General features: G+C 47.4%; 7 protein-coding genes across 8 annotated transcripts; 5 read left to right on the top strand and 2 right to left on the bottom strand.

The window, feature by feature from the left end:
- Positions 1 to 145: 145 nt before the first annotated feature.
- On the top strand, positions 146 to 2,870 carry LOC136197755 (adenylyl cyclase-associated protein 1-like). The gene is made up of 15 exons (XM_065987576.1): positions 146 to 262; positions 312 to 492; positions 545 to 579; positions 629 to 697; positions 758 to 832; positions 892 to 948; positions 1,008 to 1,097; positions 1,163 to 1,248; positions 1,300 to 1,405; positions 1,457 to 1,622; positions 1,674 to 1,852; positions 1,903 to 2,035; positions 2,082 to 2,164; positions 2,219 to 2,362; positions 2,589 to 2,870. The coding sequence occupies exons 2-15, from the start codon at positions 384 to 386 to the stop codon at positions 2,670 to 2,672; spliced, it is 1,416 nt and encodes a 471-aa protein (XP_065843648.1). The 5' UTR covers positions 146 to 262; positions 312 to 383; the 3' UTR covers positions 2,673 to 2,870.
- LOC136197763 (pyrroline-5-carboxylate reductase 2-like) lies at positions 2,819 to 4,149 on the bottom strand. The gene is made up of 5 exons (XM_065987585.1): positions 3,995 to 4,149; positions 3,811 to 3,875; positions 3,544 to 3,723; positions 3,147 to 3,452; positions 2,819 to 3,091 (listed from the first exon to the last, which is right to left on the bottom strand). The coding sequence occupies exons 1-5, from the start codon at positions 4,086 to 4,088 to the stop codon at positions 2,900 to 2,902; spliced, it is 837 nt and encodes a 278-aa protein (XP_065843657.1). The 5' UTR covers positions 4,089 to 4,149; the 3' UTR covers positions 2,819 to 2,899.
- Positions 4,150 to 4,214: 65 nt separating this feature from the next.
- Positions 4,215 to 7,362, top strand: LOC136197748 (3-(3-hydroxy-phenyl)propionate/3-hydroxycinnamic acid hydroxylase-like). The gene is made up of 13 exons (XM_065987567.1): positions 4,215 to 4,849; positions 4,905 to 4,947; positions 5,009 to 5,118; positions 5,183 to 5,294; positions 5,357 to 5,522; positions 5,590 to 5,740; positions 5,795 to 5,918; positions 5,975 to 6,059; positions 6,114 to 6,386; positions 6,440 to 6,669; positions 6,761 to 6,917; positions 6,971 to 7,061; positions 7,120 to 7,362. Exons 1-13 carry the CDS (start codon positions 4,680 to 4,682, stop codon positions 7,328 to 7,330), a joined length of 1,923 nt encoding a protein of 640 aa, XP_065843639.1. The 5' UTR covers positions 4,215 to 4,679; the 3' UTR covers positions 7,331 to 7,362.
- A 32-nt stretch (positions 7,363 to 7,394) lies between these two features.
- On the top strand, positions 7,395 to 8,860 carry LOC136197759 (heterogeneous nuclear ribonucleoprotein A1, A2/B1 homolog). Of its 2 annotated transcripts, XM_065987580.1 has the most exons (4): positions 7,395 to 7,431; positions 7,487 to 7,623; positions 7,694 to 8,643; positions 8,701 to 8,860. In XM_065987580.1, the coding sequence occupies exons 1-3, from the start codon at positions 7,414 to 7,416 to the stop codon at positions 8,640 to 8,642; spliced, it is 1,104 nt and encodes a 367-aa protein (XP_065843652.1). In that variant the 5' UTR covers positions 7,395 to 7,413; the 3' UTR covers position 8,643; positions 8,701 to 8,860. The 2 variants fall into 2 exon arrangements, with proteins under 2 accessions (XP_065843652.1, XP_065843651.1); XM_065987579.1 differs by having other exon boundaries at positions 7,694 to 8,860.
- A 545-nt stretch (positions 8,861 to 9,405) lies between these two features.
- LOC136197752 (doublecortin domain-containing protein 2-like) lies at positions 9,406 to 11,853 on the top strand. The gene is made up of 11 exons (XM_065987573.1): positions 9,406 to 9,711; positions 9,766 to 9,811; positions 9,869 to 9,951; positions 10,003 to 10,081; positions 10,139 to 10,191; positions 10,246 to 10,320; positions 10,374 to 10,430; positions 10,484 to 10,664; positions 10,717 to 10,876; positions 10,931 to 10,993; positions 11,056 to 11,853. Exons 1-11 carry the CDS (start codon positions 9,407 to 9,409, stop codon positions 11,688 to 11,690), a joined length of 1,737 nt encoding a protein of 578 aa, XP_065843645.1. The 5' UTR covers position 9,406; the 3' UTR covers positions 11,691 to 11,853.
- Positions 11,854 to 11,862: 9 nt separating this feature from the next.
- On the top strand, positions 11,863 to 12,989 carry LOC136197767 (AP-5 complex subunit sigma-1-like). Its single transcript, XM_065987590.1, has 7 exons — positions 11,863 to 11,991; positions 12,042 to 12,104; positions 12,155 to 12,237; positions 12,309 to 12,401; positions 12,459 to 12,579; positions 12,640 to 12,699; positions 12,771 to 12,989. The coding sequence occupies exons 1-7, from the start codon at positions 11,914 to 11,916 to the stop codon at positions 12,840 to 12,842; spliced, it is 570 nt and encodes a 189-aa protein (XP_065843662.1). The 5' UTR covers positions 11,863 to 11,913; the 3' UTR covers positions 12,843 to 12,989.
- Positions 12,889 to 14,098, bottom strand: LOC136197769 (heparan sulfate 2-O-sulfotransferase 1-like). The gene is made up of 2 exons (XM_065987592.1): positions 14,081 to 14,098; positions 12,889 to 14,027 (listed from the first exon to the last, which is right to left on the bottom strand). The coding sequence occupies exon 2, from the start codon at positions 13,969 to 13,971 to the stop codon at positions 12,925 to 12,927; it is 1,047 nt and encodes a 348-aa protein (XP_065843664.1). The 5' UTR covers positions 13,972 to 14,027; positions 14,081 to 14,098; the 3' UTR covers positions 12,889 to 12,924.
- Positions 14,099 to 14,394: the final 296 nt, after the last annotated feature.

Here is a 14,394-nt window from a genome sequence, read left to right as displayed (position 1 = left end):
CCAGTGCTAAATTTAGCTCCTGACCGCCTTTTATGGTCGTAGGTGAGAGTGTGTGACGTACAATGACGTAATTGGCACAGGTACACTGTGGTGTAGTTTTATTTCCGTATCACTTATCGTTGAGGAGCGTGCACAGGTCAAAGTTGCTGCAAATAGGTCGCTGCAAATAGGTCGCTGCAATTCAATACGATTTTAATTAGGACAAACAGGTGATCGAGGCCGTTTACACAGCTTGCAGCAGATCGAGCTAAACTTCAACAGGGTGCGCAAAAAATATCTGGCTGGGGATTGTGCAATCAATTGTACTCTAGTGGGACCGAAAGTAGCGAAAGTGCGGTTTGACGAACACGTGATAGGCTAAGCACCGGTCACTCCCGGATAAAATGGCTGCCGATTTAGCTAAACTCGTGTCTCGCCTCGAAAGCGTCACCACGCGCTTGGAAAACGTCGCCAATCGAAGCGGCGGAGCAGAAGAAAGCATATCTGAGACGAGTGCGTGCGAAGCGCATCGAAAACGTCGCAAATCGAACTGTTTCTCGTTTAGGTCCTGGATCGGAATTCCTCGCCGCTTTCGACACGGTACGACTCGAAAAACGAAACTGTAGACGCCGTTTGACGTTTTGTTTAGCTTTTGAAAGAGAAATTGGGACCGTTCGTCGATCTTACAGCGAAAATCGGCGGCGATCTCGTCGAACAAGTGAGTAGAGTCCGAATGGGGCACCGCAAACGATTTGCGCGCGACGATACGCTCTTTTAGGTGCAATTCGTCAAGGGGGCGTTCGAAGCCCAGCGCAATTTCCTCGAAATCGTATCGAAATGCAAAGAACCTGGAGTAAGGGGGCCCCGCCTCCTCCTTCCGCTTTTCGGTCATTTTTCCGGGTTTCTCCTTAGCCTTCCGTCCTGCAGCAGCTATTGAAACCGACATCGGAGGCAATAGTAAAAGTTCAGGTGAGAGTTAACGGAAGAGGGGGGCGTGGATTCTCAATCAATTTTCTTTCTTTGCGTAGGACTTCAAGGAGAAACGTCGCGGGCATGCGCAGTTCAATCACTTCTCTTGCGTTGGCGATGGCATACAAGCTTTGGGCTGGGTGACTGTAGTAAGACAAAAAGATGAAATTAAATTGAATTATTTTATATATATATATATGTATATGTGATTTAGGTTCCCAAGCCTTCGGTGTTTGTAAAAGAGGGAGGCGAATCTGCCAAGTTCTATGGCAACCGCGTCAAGAAAGAATTCAAGGGAAAGTAAGTATGCTAATTAATTAATTAATTAATTAATTAATTATTCTAATTTAGGGATGATAACCAAGTGAAGTGGGCCGATACGTACTACGCTCTGTGGGATTCACTTCAAGAGTACGTTAAAAAGTACCACCTGAAAAAACTCTCCTGGAACTCATCCGTATAATTAAAAGTATTGGATAGTATATGTTTATTTAATTGGTGGTATTAGGGTCCTATTGCTTCAGCTGGAAGTGCTGCAGCACCGGCACCTGGACCTCCTCCCCCACCTCCTCCTGCCATTGTTCCGCCAGGTCCGGCTGCTGATACAGGAGCCAAGAAACCGGATATGTCTGGCCTTTTTGCTTCGCTCAATAAAGGCTCGAACGTAACTTCAGGTAACCAATAATCATAATTTCAATAATTCTATTAATCGGTTATTTATTCAGGTTTGAAGCATGTCAGCAGGGATCAGATGACGCATAAGAATCCGTCGCTACGCGCGGCGTCCGTTGTCAAGGCAAGCGACGCTAAACCAGCCGCTACAACGGGAGCAGCGGCCAAGAAACCGGCTGCTCAAGTCAAAAAGGATCCCGTATTTCGATTGGATGGAAAGAAATGGGCCATAGTACGAATTATTGCGAGAGGAGAGACTTCGTTTTTTCATAATTTCATTAGGAATATCAAGAAAAGAAGCAAGGGGCTGATCAACTTGTCGTTGATCAAACCAACATGTCTCAATCCGTCTACGTGTTTCGCTGCGTTGATTCGACTATCGTCGTCAAGGGAAGAGTCAATAACGTCACTCTTGGTAAGAGATTAATTACGGTATTGATTATTAGGAATTGTTTTTATAGATTCTTGCAAAAAGTGTGCCATTGTCGTTGATAAATGTATCTCCGGTATTGATATCATCAACTCCCAACGCATCCAAGCCCAGGTGAAGCGAGACCTGCATTATTCGTATTAGGGGTGAAATGGATGATACATACAGATCATGGAAAGTGTCCCCACTGTGAACATCGACAAGACGGACGGCTGCCAAGTCTATTTGAGCAAGGAGTGCCGTTCTGCCGACATTGTCATGGCCAAGTCATCGGAAATGAACGTCATGATTCCTCAAGACGATGGAGATTTTGTAAGAATGCACACACACACACACAGCCACGTTTCAGAGAAAATGACTCTGAAGAGAAGGGCCCCTCCTTGGTATACTGAGTGCTTCTTTTCTCCTACTCCTCCTCCCGGTCTCAGTTTTCAATGAGTACATCTATGAGGGATTCTTTGTACTAATAAGTCCCTGGGTGGTTTCCATGGTTTTGCTGCGTGCTCTACTTAACTACGACGCTTCATTTTCTCGCTAGACTGAGGTTCCTCTGCCAGAGCAATATAAGAGTAAATGGAATGGCAAGACGATGGTGACTGAGCCCACTGATATCGCCGGCTAACCGCAGGTCAGAGATCGCTCCACTGGTTTGGCTTCATTTGGCGTTTTTGCAGACAACTCTCTCTCTCTCTTTCTTTTTTTTGGGTGGCTTTGTTGTGTAGGCATGTCTGTTCTCACGTGATCGTATCGCTGTCTCTCGGTGTGTGATTGTGAAAATGAATTAGAGATTTATTGAATTCGAAAAACTTCATCTATGATACACCTGTCGCTACTAGAAATGGATGGATCCTATTTCTTCTGTCCGCCTCCTAAGAAAAGGGCCTTTTGATACGCCGTCTCCACGGCTTCGATGAGAGCGCCCCGAAAGCCGGCCTTCTCCAACCGACTCACAGCCTCGATCGTCGCACCGCCGGGAGAGCAGACGTCGTCTTTCAACTGAGCAGGATGTTTACCCGTTTCAAGTACCATATTAGCAGCACCCTAAAATATAAATCAATAAATATTAATAAGCATTTCTATTTTAGAAAAGGATTACCTGTACTGTTTGCGCTGCAAGTTGTATCGCCATTTCCCTGGGAAGTCCGCACTTGACTCCGCCGTCTGCAAGCGCGTCGATCGCCATGAAGATATATCCGGGTCCGCAGCCACTCAACGCCGTCACAGCATCCAGTATCGGTTCGCTCGACTCCTCGCAACTTCCCACCGATTTCATCAGCTTTTTGACGAGCTCCCCGTCGCCGTTTTTCACCCATCGACCCGTCGACAAAACGGAAGCGGCTTTCTGCACGAGACAGGGAGTGTTGGGCATAACGCGAACGACTCTCGACTCAGGCGGCAAATCCTACAGACACACAGAGAGAAAAACGTTCGTAAGTATACCGGATATCCGGCTAGGGGTACGGGATTCTGACTGAAATTCATTCGTTCCTCACCCGTTCGATTGACTCCAACTTGACGCCGGCCGCTATGGAAACGACGAGATGATCGCGCGTGACGCACGACGACACTTCGCGCAGAACGACGGGAACGACGTTCGGTTTGACGGCGACGACGACGACTTTGCTCTTCTCGACCGTCAATCGATTATTCGTCGTCACATTGATACCAAACGTCTTCGAAAAAAAGGGAGATAGAGATAGAAAGAGAGATAGTAGACTAGGACTACCCCAGATGGCTCTGTACGGGGGAGAAAGGTTTACCTTGATTAGTTCGATCGATTGGGGAGTCGGAGCGCTGGCCGTTATGCGTTCTTTTGCTACGATACCTAAAATCTTCGTTTAGAGGTTCGCTCGGGGATCGTTCGTGCTCTCGGGGCATCTCTTTTGTGTCTGGCATATTGAGGGTTGCGCGCGTGGGGGATTTGTTCGTTTTTCTGTCGCTGACCTGACGCTAGGAAACCGCGCGTCATCGCCTGAGCCATTTTGCCTGCGCCTATGAATCCGATTGACATCGTTGACGTCGAGCAGTCGTCTTCCATACACGGCAGGAACGAGTGGTACAACGTTCCACTGGATTATATAAGGGCGAGGAGGGGGAGGTTGGGCTTGGGCTACGGGTAATTGATGTTTCTTTGCGCCTATTGGTTCGTCTTTGTTCGACCTAATTAGCTACCACGCGTAGTGCACGTGGAAGAGGAAAGAGTCATAACACGTCCTGGGAAGTTTAGAAAAATTCGTTCCATACCGTCGATAGTGTTTTTTTTTTGACTGGATAGCATCCGACCACGTCATCTCTAATGCAGCTGCAGGATATTAATTAATTTATATCTCTCTTCCGGAATTCCTCCGGCGTTCACGTAGGCTTCGTTACGTTATACAATTAATTAATCTGCCCATAATAGATTTCAGCTCGACTACTGTATGACTATTTTTGTGCACTGTAGATAATCCGGGAGTTTTACGTCAGACGTTCGTTCGCCAGACTTCCTGGCACGCTGAAAACCGCCTTCAATCAAATGAATTTATTTCATGGTCCTGCAAACAAACGGGCGTTCGAAGGAAAGCTTGGCGTTTTCTGTACAGTGCAGTGATCCAATTAATATCAATGCTCCCGTGATATGCTCCGATAAATGACAGCAGAAGGAAGTAGTGAGAGCCCGTCGACGAGCAAGGCGCTGAGCGCCGACGTCATAATCGTCGGTTTGGGTCCCGTGGGAGCCGTCGCCGCCAATCTGCTCGGCAAGTACGGCGTCCGGACGATCGTCTTCGAAAAAGAGCAGGAAATCTATACGGGACCTAGGCGAGTTTTGCCGCCAGCACGCGCATTGCGTTTTCATACTACATTTATCGTGCAGGGCGGTCGCGATCGACGGCGAAACGACGCGAATATTTGGAATGGTAGGTTCGAGGGTCCCCGGATAATAGGTATCGGGTATCACTCTCTCGCTTTCTTTCCCAGTTCGATATGGACACGTGGATGAACGGACACGTAACCAAGGTCGGTTACCAACTCTTCACGGAGCAAAAACGCAATGGGGGTCTCGCTCTCGTCGATTTGGATCGCGTCAAGTGCGTGCGCTAGCTATAGCATTTGGAATGCTCGTTCACCACGCCCACTCTGGTTTGCTTATAGGCAGGAGTACGGGTACGCCAAGTTGGCCTACTTCTTTCAGCCGTCCGTAGAAGCAGTTCTGAGAAAGAATCTCAGACGATATCCGTGCGTTCAACTCTATTTAGGATATGAGGTAAGATAGCATTCAAAATAATACTAATATTAAGAGAGATATTTGAAAAATTACTTTCTTAGGTTTTGAATGTTGGCGAGGCTGCTGATGGGACGGTTGGAGTTAGAGCGAAATATGTCGGCGGACTGAAAGAGGAAGTATGTACGGCGCGCTATGTCCTTGGCTGCGATGGAGGCCGAAGCATCATTCGAAGAAAACTCCGACTCCGATACGTTGGGCTTGCAGAAAGTAAGATGTCATATAGGGACATACATACATACATATAGTATACTACATATATGGGGTGTTCTTATAGTGGAAAGATGGCTTGTGCTTGACGTTCATACTACCGATGAAAAGATTTCCAAAGAGTGGCCTCATTTTACGTACGTTTTCGACGGACATCGGCCGTTCTTGCACGTGCCTTTGCCCGAGAATTTTCGCCGATTTGAATTTCTTCTGAGAGAGTGCGCGGAGATAACCTAGAATTTATTTCCTATGTATTTGGGGGGGTTTTTTAGTCATGAAGATGCGGAGGAAATGACGAGATTAGAAAACGTCGCGAAAATGCTCGACTCTATTGGAATCGATTCGTCGAAACTGGAATTCTGTCGAAGAATCGTCTACAAATTCCACTCTCGACAGGCGAGCACGCACAGAGATTCAATTCTTATAATAAAAAAATCGATTCCTATTATTAGGTAGAAAGATGGAACGTTGGCCAGTCGTTTCTCCTTGGAGACGCCGCTCACTGTCTACCTCCTTTTCGCGGACAAGGAAGCACAGGTACAATTATCAATATTTTGTAAGTACTTATTTATCTATGCGTGTTATGTGTAGGCATGTGCAGTGGTATTCGAGATGCAGCCAATCTGTGCTGGAAAATCGCCGTTGTTCTTGGTAGTCCTCTCAATTCTAATGTAGCTCAAAGTGGCGGCGGCGGCGGCAAACGGTCGTCGACGTCATCGTTGCCATTGTCTCAATCTGTGGAGAAGATGTCTATGTGGGACGACATCAAGTCGATGCAAGCGGGAACGGGCGTCGATCGACTGATTGGAAGCTACGAGTTGGAGAGAAGTCCGCACGTCAAGGAAATGATTAATCACGCACTGGGTATATATATAGATGAGATAATATCTTCTTTATTTATTTATTTTTATTAATAGCGTATGGGATGACGACAAAGTATCGAAATCCCATTGCCATTTTCGTTCGCAATATTTTATTTCACATCATGATGATGACGCCGAGAACGCGCGCCTATCTGGAGGAGGACAAGGGAAAGCCTTGCGCGACGATTACGAGCGGTTTCATCGATGATCGTTCGTTGGGATCCGGGGAACTCTTCATTCAGCCTTACGTCAGAAAATCGGGAGAATTGGTTCTATTGGATAAGGTATTGTCTACACATCCACGTGGCCATTAGGATATTCTTTAATTGAAATAGGAGTTTAGATATTTATTACGCGTATTTTTAATATTTTTAGGCCCTTGGCTCTGGCTTTGCTGCCCTTGCTTGGAACACGAATCCCAAGCATTTCATTGGCACGGCAATGCAGCTTCTATTGAAGCGCATTGGTTGCACGTTTATAATCGTTTTACCACGTGGTAGTGCTGTGGAGGAAGGGGCTCCTTATTTTTCTGGTACTAACGCGCGCTCGTGCTGCTAGATTATCTGTACATTGTTTGCCATGTAGAGGAATCTGTTTGTATTATTGACGAAAATAAGGAACTCGAGTCGTGGTTCACAAGCCATAAAGCTGAGCTTGTTCTGCTGAGACCCGATAGGTGGCAATAAATTTAAATTAATATATAAATAGTTACTCGTTTTGCCTTTTTTCAAAAGATTTGTTTTTGGTCATGCTGATGGCTCGTTGGAAACGGGCGGCGTTCTCGTGACGAAACTTAGCGATTTGTTGTCGGGAAAAAGCCAGTTAACGATTCGACGAAGAAAAAGATTTCTTTCCGCCTGGCAAACACTGGCTATAATGACTTTTACGACACTGTTTGTTCTTGTGTTCGGACTCATACTTATCTTTTATGCAATTATTGTCTAGGAGGGATTCTAAAATGACAGTGTAGGAAGGCCCGCGTGGGAAGGCATACGGGAACAGGCTTAGAGCACGCGAGTAAAAGCACGATGTCGGGAAACGACGACGTGAGACTCCCTTCTCCCCGCTCTATCGCCCTCTAATCGCGCCAATCGACTTTAGCTCGAACCGGAACACAGTCGCAAGATCTTCATCGGCGGTCTCGATCACAGCACGACGAGCGAATCGCTTCGTATCCCCTTCGAACCGTTCGGACAGATAACCGACTGCGTCGTCATTTGCGAAAACGGCACGCAAAAGTAAGCGCAAAACGATATCCCCGCCGTCAACGAAAAGGGGACCCTGGACCCTCTCCCTCCCTCCCATCAGATCACGCGGCTTCGGCTTCGTAACGTACGCGCAGAGCCACGCAGTCGACGACGTCATCAAACGCAAGTCGAACTTCAAAGTCGACGGGCGTCAAGTCGACTTGAAGCGCGCCGTGCCGCGAAACGAACCGATCAATGAAACGTCGACGAAAATCTTCGTCGGCGGCCTTCCGCCGAGCGTCACGACCAAAACGCTTCGCGAAACCTTCGCCGAATTCGGCACCGTGACGATCGCCGAAGTGATGTTGGATCGCGATCAAATATCGCGCGGCTTCGGTTTCGTCACCTTCGAAAATCCCGACGTCGTTACGCGGCTCGTCGCGAAGAAACGCGTCGAAATCGACGGGAAAGCGGTCGAAGTAAAGCGCGCCGAACCGCGCGGTACGTTGCCCGGCGGTCGCGGGGGCGGGGGCGGTGGGCGTGGCCCGCGTAGTTACGATCGCGACGATTACGGATCGCGTGACTATGGCGGCTACGATCGAGGCGGCGCGCGCGGCGGTGCGCGCGATTACGGCGGATCGCGCGGGTACTCGGATTACGGGGCTAGCAGCGGGTATTCCTATGGTTACGGTTCCGCTCCGTCAGCTGGAAGTGCGCCCGGATACGGTGGCATGGCGGCGGCCGGTTACCGTAGGGACCCCTTTGCTGATTATAGTCGTAGTGCTGCGGCGGCTGCCGTTTCGCCTGGATATGGGTATGGAGGGTATCCGGGGTCCGCTGCTCCCGCTGCTCCTGCTCCTGTTGTCGGTCGAGAGATGCAGGCGAATCCTGCTCCGGCTGCTTCTTATCCTATTGGGACTCCCTATGCGCAGTCTCCGTATGGGTATTCTCCTCAGATGAAGGGGTATGGGGGTGCTGATGCCGGTGGACTTCCGCCGCCGCCGCCTCATGGTGGCGGCGTGGGTGGAGCCGGTGGAGCGCCAGGGGCGAATCGTTATCGGCCTTATTGAGGTAAGAGAAAGGGGGCTAGGTAAAAAGGTTGATTTCTTTATAGAGGGTCTATGCTAGGACGGAGATTATCACATAGACTTAAGAGAGGGAGAGTGCGTGTGTGCGTGTGTGTGTGCGTGGGACCTTAGAATGGAAAACGTTCGTTTTTTAGTTATAGAACCGTGCTTGTCTTTGATGTCATTTTTGGCTTATAATAGTAACTGGAGTGAGGCGTTGAGAGCTTAGTAGTAGTATAGTAGTAGGTCTAAGAGGACGGTGAGTGAGTGAGCGAGTGAGTGAGTGAGGAAGTGTCTCCTTTGTTGATTTTGGTTCTGAGTGGAACGATAGGACTCCATCCAGTCTTAGAGGAAAATGCTAGGAAGAGTGAGTGAGTGAGAGAGAGGAAAGGGAGTAAGACAGGCAGGCAGGCAGGCAAAACAGACAGGAATCTCAGGCAGACAGGCTTTAGTCACAGGATAGAGGAGGAGAGGCGTTAGAGATAAAAGCAGGTATAGTCAGAGGTCATTCTATTGCAATAGACACGCAAATAAATGCTTGTTGAATTTAGGTACAGTGACAAGGGCGAATTGTTTACTTTGCTTTTAGATAAGGAGAAAGAGGATGTACACTGAATAAAGGCTACAGATGTTTCTCTCGGAGCTCCACGTACTGCATGTGAACCGAAGGCAACCCTATCTTTTTACACTCCATATCTTATTTCGAATACGGGTGTTCGTCTCCATGGTACTTGCTAACAAGGCGTGCGCACTCTCATTCGATACAAATGGAAACGAATCCTCCGACGGCGAAAAGCGTCAAGATCTGTCGCAACGGCGACTTCAACTACGTCGCGCGTCGCTTCGTAGTAAACGATCGGCAGGCGCGCAACTTCGACGCGTTTCTCACGCAAGTGACGAGCGGACTGCGTCCGCCTTTCGGGGCGGTTCGTCGCCTTTACACGCCGGCGCACGGCCATCGAGTCGAACGGCTCGACGATCTGCGATCGGGGCGCGTCTACGTCGCCGGCGGAACGGAAAAGTTCAAGAAATCGACGACAATTCGACAGGGTGGAAAAGTGAAAGAAGTCGGGTACGGTTGCCCGGGGAAACCGTATTGATTATTCATTAGGGAAGTCCGGATTAGGTACGAGATGATTGGACAGCAGTACCGGAAGTCTCATACGACTGAGGTTTAGAGGCGTTTGTGTGCTGAAAAAAATTTAGATAGTGTGGGGTTCCCTTGTTAGGATTTGTTGACTAAAGCGCGTCGTATTCCTGTGATTGTGTCGGCGAGGTTGCATCGTTTTGATAAGACTCCTATACAAATTCAGTATGGTTATACATGAGAATTTTAATTAATTATATGGGGTATGTTATTTAGCGTGTTTCGAAATGGGGATGAAATTTTTAAGGGGATCAAGTTTGTCCTGTCGAAACGAGATATGCAGAACTGGGACTTGGTACACAGATATAGGCGGTGGAGAGTTCTGTTTTTTTTATGATGTCTCTATCTGAAGCTAATGGGTATGATCACGGAGAAAATTCAACTAAGAACGGGAGCAGTGAGAAAGTGGGGATAGAGAGGATGCTTGCAAGGCTGATCCCCTTATGTACATGTATTTAGATTATGCACATTGGAGGGTTTACCTGTTGAGAAAGTTGAAAATGGACGAAAATACGTGGCAGTTGGATCAGACAAGTATAAGGAAGCGCACTCCTTATTCATCATCATATGAAATAGTCTGCTTTTAGATTCAAACGTCTTCCCTATGGAAACGAGCTGATCTCCACTTCTCCACCACAGAATAGGTACTAAAGCGCATAAAGATAGTAGACCGCCTATAGATGGACAGTCACTCTAGGTCTTTTAACAAACCGAGGCAAAGGCTTCCGTTGAAGCGGGCTTCAACGTGGAAAAAACCGAGAGTAATTGCAGAGAAATCGCCTGAGAAATCACCAGTACGAGCCCCTAAAGCGAGACCAGTTGGCACTAAACATAAAAAAGGAAGCTCTAAAAAAGAAGTTCAGCCGGCGCCCAGAAAAGTGAGTAGGTGAGGTGGAAAAAAGACGCGTTTTGTTGATGTCTTTTGTCTAGCCGTCTCCCGTTCTTGATGCGGATGATATTAATCACATTTCCGATGTTGCGTCGAGCTTGTCTAGTCTGCGTTCTGCGAAGGAGCGCGAGGGAGTCTTTCACGCCTCCGAAGTCGGAGGAACGAGCACTGAAGACGAAAAGGAAATGTTGCCGGAGAAAAGTAGGCTTAATTAAAACGAGAGAGAGCATCGCTCATTATTTTCATCTAATTCAGCTGGAGATGACATTTTTACCGCGGGAAAAGTCGAAACAGTAGAAGCTGTTGAAGAGTCTAAAGGTAATAGTCATATTTTTAGTTTATGGAGGAGTAATGTTAATGTAGAGACCATATCTCATTAGATACTGTGGTTGATAAACCAGTAGATATGATGGAAGCAGATGTTGTAGAAGAGGAAGAAGTAGAAGGGAAAGAGAACGTAGAAGGAAAACGCGAAGAAAATGATAGTGGTAAAAAGAGACCGACCACGTGGAATGGGAGTCGTGGGAGGTCTGGAATGGCAAGTAACGAAAGCGAGAGAAAGTCTCGTTCTCGTTCTCGTGGCGACGACGAAGAAAGAGAAGCGGTAGCAGCAGATGATGATAATAAAACTGAGGAGGTTATTGGGGGGGATGAAGTTGAAGAAGAAGAGGTTGTCGCTGCGGTCGAACCATTGGCTCATGATGACAATGAAAAGGAGACAGAGGAAGAAATCCAAGAAGAACGCACTGATGATGATAATGAAGAGGTCAGAGAAGACGATCATGGGGAAAATGTCGGGAAAGCAGAAGAGGAAGAAATTCAAATTGACGGGGAGGAGATTAGAGAAGATGAAAATATTAGAAAGGAGGAGGAGGAAGAAGAAAGCAAAGGCCAAGGTGAGGAAAACATTGATGAGAGTATTGAAAGGGCAAAAGAAGAGGATGGGGAAGCTTCTGCAGATGAGCCAGCACCTCCTAGCAGAGTAAGCATAAAAAATGAAGAGGGTACAGAGTGAGTAATAAGTATAGACTAAGAGTACATATGCTGTTCCCAATACAATCAACTAATAATTATCTATCACTGCTGTACATTCTTGAAATTTAGTGCCGACCTATTAATGATTCGGAAGTGCGCGTTTTAATTCTTGCCTAAAAATCGTATTTGAATTTTTTAATTTGCGTGTAGAGCGCAAAAGGCGCGCTGGACTTAACGTACGCTAATCGACTGACTTTCGAAAAATGGTCTACGCATTTCTCGTCCACACGGTCAATCCCGGCCCGTGCCGCATTCTCTTTGCGGCGTTCTACGGCTGCGAGGTGCGCATCTCGTCTTTCCAATCAATTCCGCGTCGCTAACGACCAGTTAGGACTCCGAATCAGAAATTCCCGACGAAAAATTGCGAGCGAGGCGAAAAGAGCAACTGAATCAGGTAGAAAAGAAGCGATAGAGTCGAAACACTCACGGAAAAAACGGCCCCAGATAGCAGAACAAGTCCAAAGCGAGTTTTCCTTCCGCTCATCGACTACAGGCACGAAATACAGCGGCGAAGGAATAAGCGACGAGTAAGAGCTATATAGACATTGCGACTTCCTGGGACGTATGTGCCCATATGGATTAATATTTCGTCTCTTAGACTCTTAGCCGTAAAAGAAACGGGATTTTTCCGGCTTGCATCCGGTTGCCCTTTCAAGGAATCGAAGTTTGTTCTGTGGATGACACAAGCGAGGTAAGACAAAGAAATAAAAAAAAACGACATAGGGATGCATATGCATGACCTTATTAGATGCGGGTATACGATTGTAATGGAGGAGGACGAGAATCGGATTTTAGCTGAGAACGTGCTCAATCTGATGCTGAGACTCATAGACGTTTATGTGAAGAAGCAGGATGAAACGACAATACAGGTACAGTAATCAGATAGAGACAAAATTAAACAACTGCAATATTTATTAATTAATTAATAGATTTTATTAAAAGCCGACAAAATGGCTTCAGTCGTTCATCTGTTTCTACCAAACGGACAGGTATCTTATAAATAAATAAATAAATGAATGAATGAATGAATGAATAAATGTAAACGTCGCTGTACATGTAGCTTCAGTTTATCAATCATCGAGTCGTTGAACAATATCAGAAAGAACTAGAACTTCTCCTATCCGGAAAATGAAATCAACTCCCCCTCTCCCGGCCGGGTCACGTGAGTATAAAATTAATTATTAACGACTGCACGCGATCGATTTATTTTCTCATTATCCTATCCCGCACATTTTAATTCGACGATAGAAAAGCTTCTTAGCAAAATCATAGAAAACAACGTCAGCCCAATTGGCCTTCTGAATCAACTTCACCGTCTCCTCGTCCCTCAGCAAAGCCATCTTATCCTTCTCGGACTTCTTATTGGCATTTCGATGCATAACGCTATCGGGCAGCTTCACTTCCCGCGGAAAGAATCGCGGTAGCACGTGACCGAGCAGTTGTATCGACGTCGTCAAATCTTCGACCAATCCGACAACGGCAAATCGACGCAGCAGGTGCATGAGGGCGTGGTCGAGCGCGAGCGCGCTACCCTTCTCGCAAAACGTTTCGCTGCCACAAAAGTAACGCGTAATTAAATTAGTTTCGCATCCGCCTCGCTTGTGTTTCAGACATTCGGCGATGTTCTCGTTCGAGTCGATTTTTTCGCGCCATCGAAGGGCTTTGATGTGCTTCAAATCGCTTTTGTGATAATACAGGTAAGAGGATATGAATCTTTCGACGGGGTCCCGTATGAAGGTGATGTAGCTGTAGGGTACGCCTAGCGCGCGAAAGTCGTTGTAGTAGAAGTGGCGTACGTAGGCGGCGCGCGAATTGTTTTGGGCGAGCGTCTTCGCGATTTTGTCTGTCGCTTCTTTGACGTCGTTTGGCGTCCACGCGCGCGCGCCGTCCGTGTTTTCGATGAATGCGTATTGGTATTTTTTCGATACGAGGTAGAGAAGGGTCGATATGCTCGTGCTAGCGCATTTGGGTACGCGGGGAAAGAGGAGTAGACGGGGATTTAGGCGCGTGCAACGTAGACCGTCCCGGATGCGGTTGTAACGATCCATGCTGATGCTCCCTTTCGGTTTTCCTCGTTTGTCTGATCGCTGCGAAAGCGGCGACGTTGCGGATAGTCGGTTAGGCGACGACTTAGCTAAGGGGCGACTGGCACGTTCCTCAGAAGTCGGCGTGACGCCCTTCGGTAGGGCAAAAAAAGCGCCGCTCGACAGAAGAATGACGATTGCGATAAGACAAATCGTTTTTCGTCGACGTTTCAGCATTCTAAGCAGGTCGATCGGCGCTTTTGTCTTTCTCTCCCACTTTTGTCTGAAACGTACTTCCCGGATATGCCTATGGAAACTAATAATTAAATTAAAGCGCGAGACCAACCTAAATTCGAGCAAGAAAAACTTCGCTTTTTATTTAGGCTCGCTTAGCTGGATAGGCCAGCTGGATATGGTCAGACATTGTGTACGGGGATGTTAGCACGTGATATGTCATGTGACTCGCTTCGTTTCAAATGTGTCGTCGTTTCTCCTCTTTCTTCTGCGATCGGCGCTTCCTCCGCGCTTCTTCAGGTTCGTTGAACGGCTATTTTTTGCTTTTTCCTTGCGCGCGTCTTCCTTTTGAAGAATGGGGGGCCCCTCACGAGAACACCCTCTTATGCCAGCAATCGAGTGGCCCGTTGGCTTCAAAACACGATT

Source organism: Oscarella lobularis, chromosome 18 (genome assembly GCF_947507565.1).
Source record: "Oscarella lobularis chromosome 18, ooOscLobu1.1, whole genome shotgun sequence".
Taxonomy (NCBI): Eukaryota; Metazoa; Porifera; class Homoscleromorpha; order Homosclerophorida; family Oscarellidae; genus Oscarella; species Oscarella lobularis.
The sequence above is the reverse complement of the archived record's forward strand: the minus strand, read 5'-3'. Positions and strand labels throughout refer to the sequence as shown.

Excerpts from the sequence above, each read along its gene's own strand:
- LOC136197755 (XM_065987576.1), top strand. The coding sequence starts at position 384 with ATGGCTGCCGATTTAGCTAAACTCGTGTCTCGCCTCGAAAGCGTCACC. Across the intron at positions 1,623-1,673 it reads AGGCTCGAACGTAACTTCAG|GTTTGAAGCATGTCAGCAGG; the intron begins GTAACCAATAAT and ends TTATTTATTCAG. Across the intron at positions 2,036-2,081 it reads AGTCAATAACGTCACTCTTG|ATTCTTGCAAAAAGTGTGCC; the intron begins GTAAGAGATTAA and ends TTGTTTTTATAG.
- LOC136197763 (XM_065987585.1), bottom strand. The coding sequence starts at position 4,088 with ATGGAAGACGACTGCTCGACGTCAACGATGTCAATCGGATTCATAGGC. Across the intron at positions 3,876-3,994 it reads GCGCGGTTTCCTAGCGTCAG|GTATCGTAGCAAAAGAACGC; the intron begins GTCAGCGACAGA and ends CGAAGATTTTAG. Across the intron at positions 3,092-3,146 it reads TTGCAGCGCAAACAGTACAG|GGTGCTGCTAATATGGTACT; the intron begins GTAATCCTTTTC and ends TTTATATTTTAG.
- LOC136197748 (XM_065987567.1), top strand. The coding sequence starts at position 4,680 with ATGACAGCAGAAGGAAGTAGTGAGAGCCCGTCGACGAGCAAGGCGCTG. Across the intron at positions 5,523-5,589 it reads ATACGTTGGGCTTGCAGAAA|TGGAAAGATGGCTTGTGCTT; the intron begins GTAAGATGTCAT and ends GTGTTCTTATAG. Across the intron at positions 7,062-7,119 it reads GTTCTGCTGAGACCCGATAG|ATTTGTTTTTGGTCATGCTG; the intron begins GTGGCAATAAAT and ends TTTTTTCAAAAG.
- LOC136197759 (XM_065987580.1), top strand. Across the intron at positions 7,624-7,693 it reads TGCGAAAACGGCACGCAAAA|ATCACGCGGCTTCGGCTTCG; the intron begins GTAAGCGCAAAA and ends CCCTCCCATCAG.
- LOC136197752 (XM_065987573.1), top strand. The coding sequence starts at position 9,407 with ATGGAAACGAATCCTCCGACGGCGAAAAGCGTCAAGATCTGTCGCAAC. Across the intron at positions 10,192-10,245 it reads AGAACGGGAGCAGTGAGAAA|ATTATGCACATTGGAGGGTT; the intron begins GTGGGGATAGAG and ends ACATGTATTTAG. Across the intron at positions 10,665-10,716 it reads TTCAGCCGGCGCCCAGAAAA|CCGTCTCCCGTTCTTGATGC; the intron begins GTGAGTAGGTGA and ends TCTTTTGTCTAG.
- LOC136197767 (XM_065987590.1), top strand. The coding sequence starts at position 11,914 with ATGGTCTACGCATTTCTCGTCCACACGGTCAATCCCGGCCCGTGCCGC. Across the intron at positions 12,238-12,308 it reads GGCGAAGGAATAAGCGACGA|ACTCTTAGCCGTAAAAGAAA; the intron begins GTAAGAGCTATA and ends TTCGTCTCTTAG. Across the intron at positions 12,700-12,770 it reads TGTTTCTACCAAACGGACAG|CTTCAGTTTATCAATCATCG; the intron begins GTATCTTATAAA and ends CTGTACATGTAG.
- LOC136197769 (XM_065987592.1), bottom strand. The coding sequence starts at position 13,971 with ATGCTGAAACGTCGACGAAAAACGATTTGTCTTATCGCAATCGTCATT.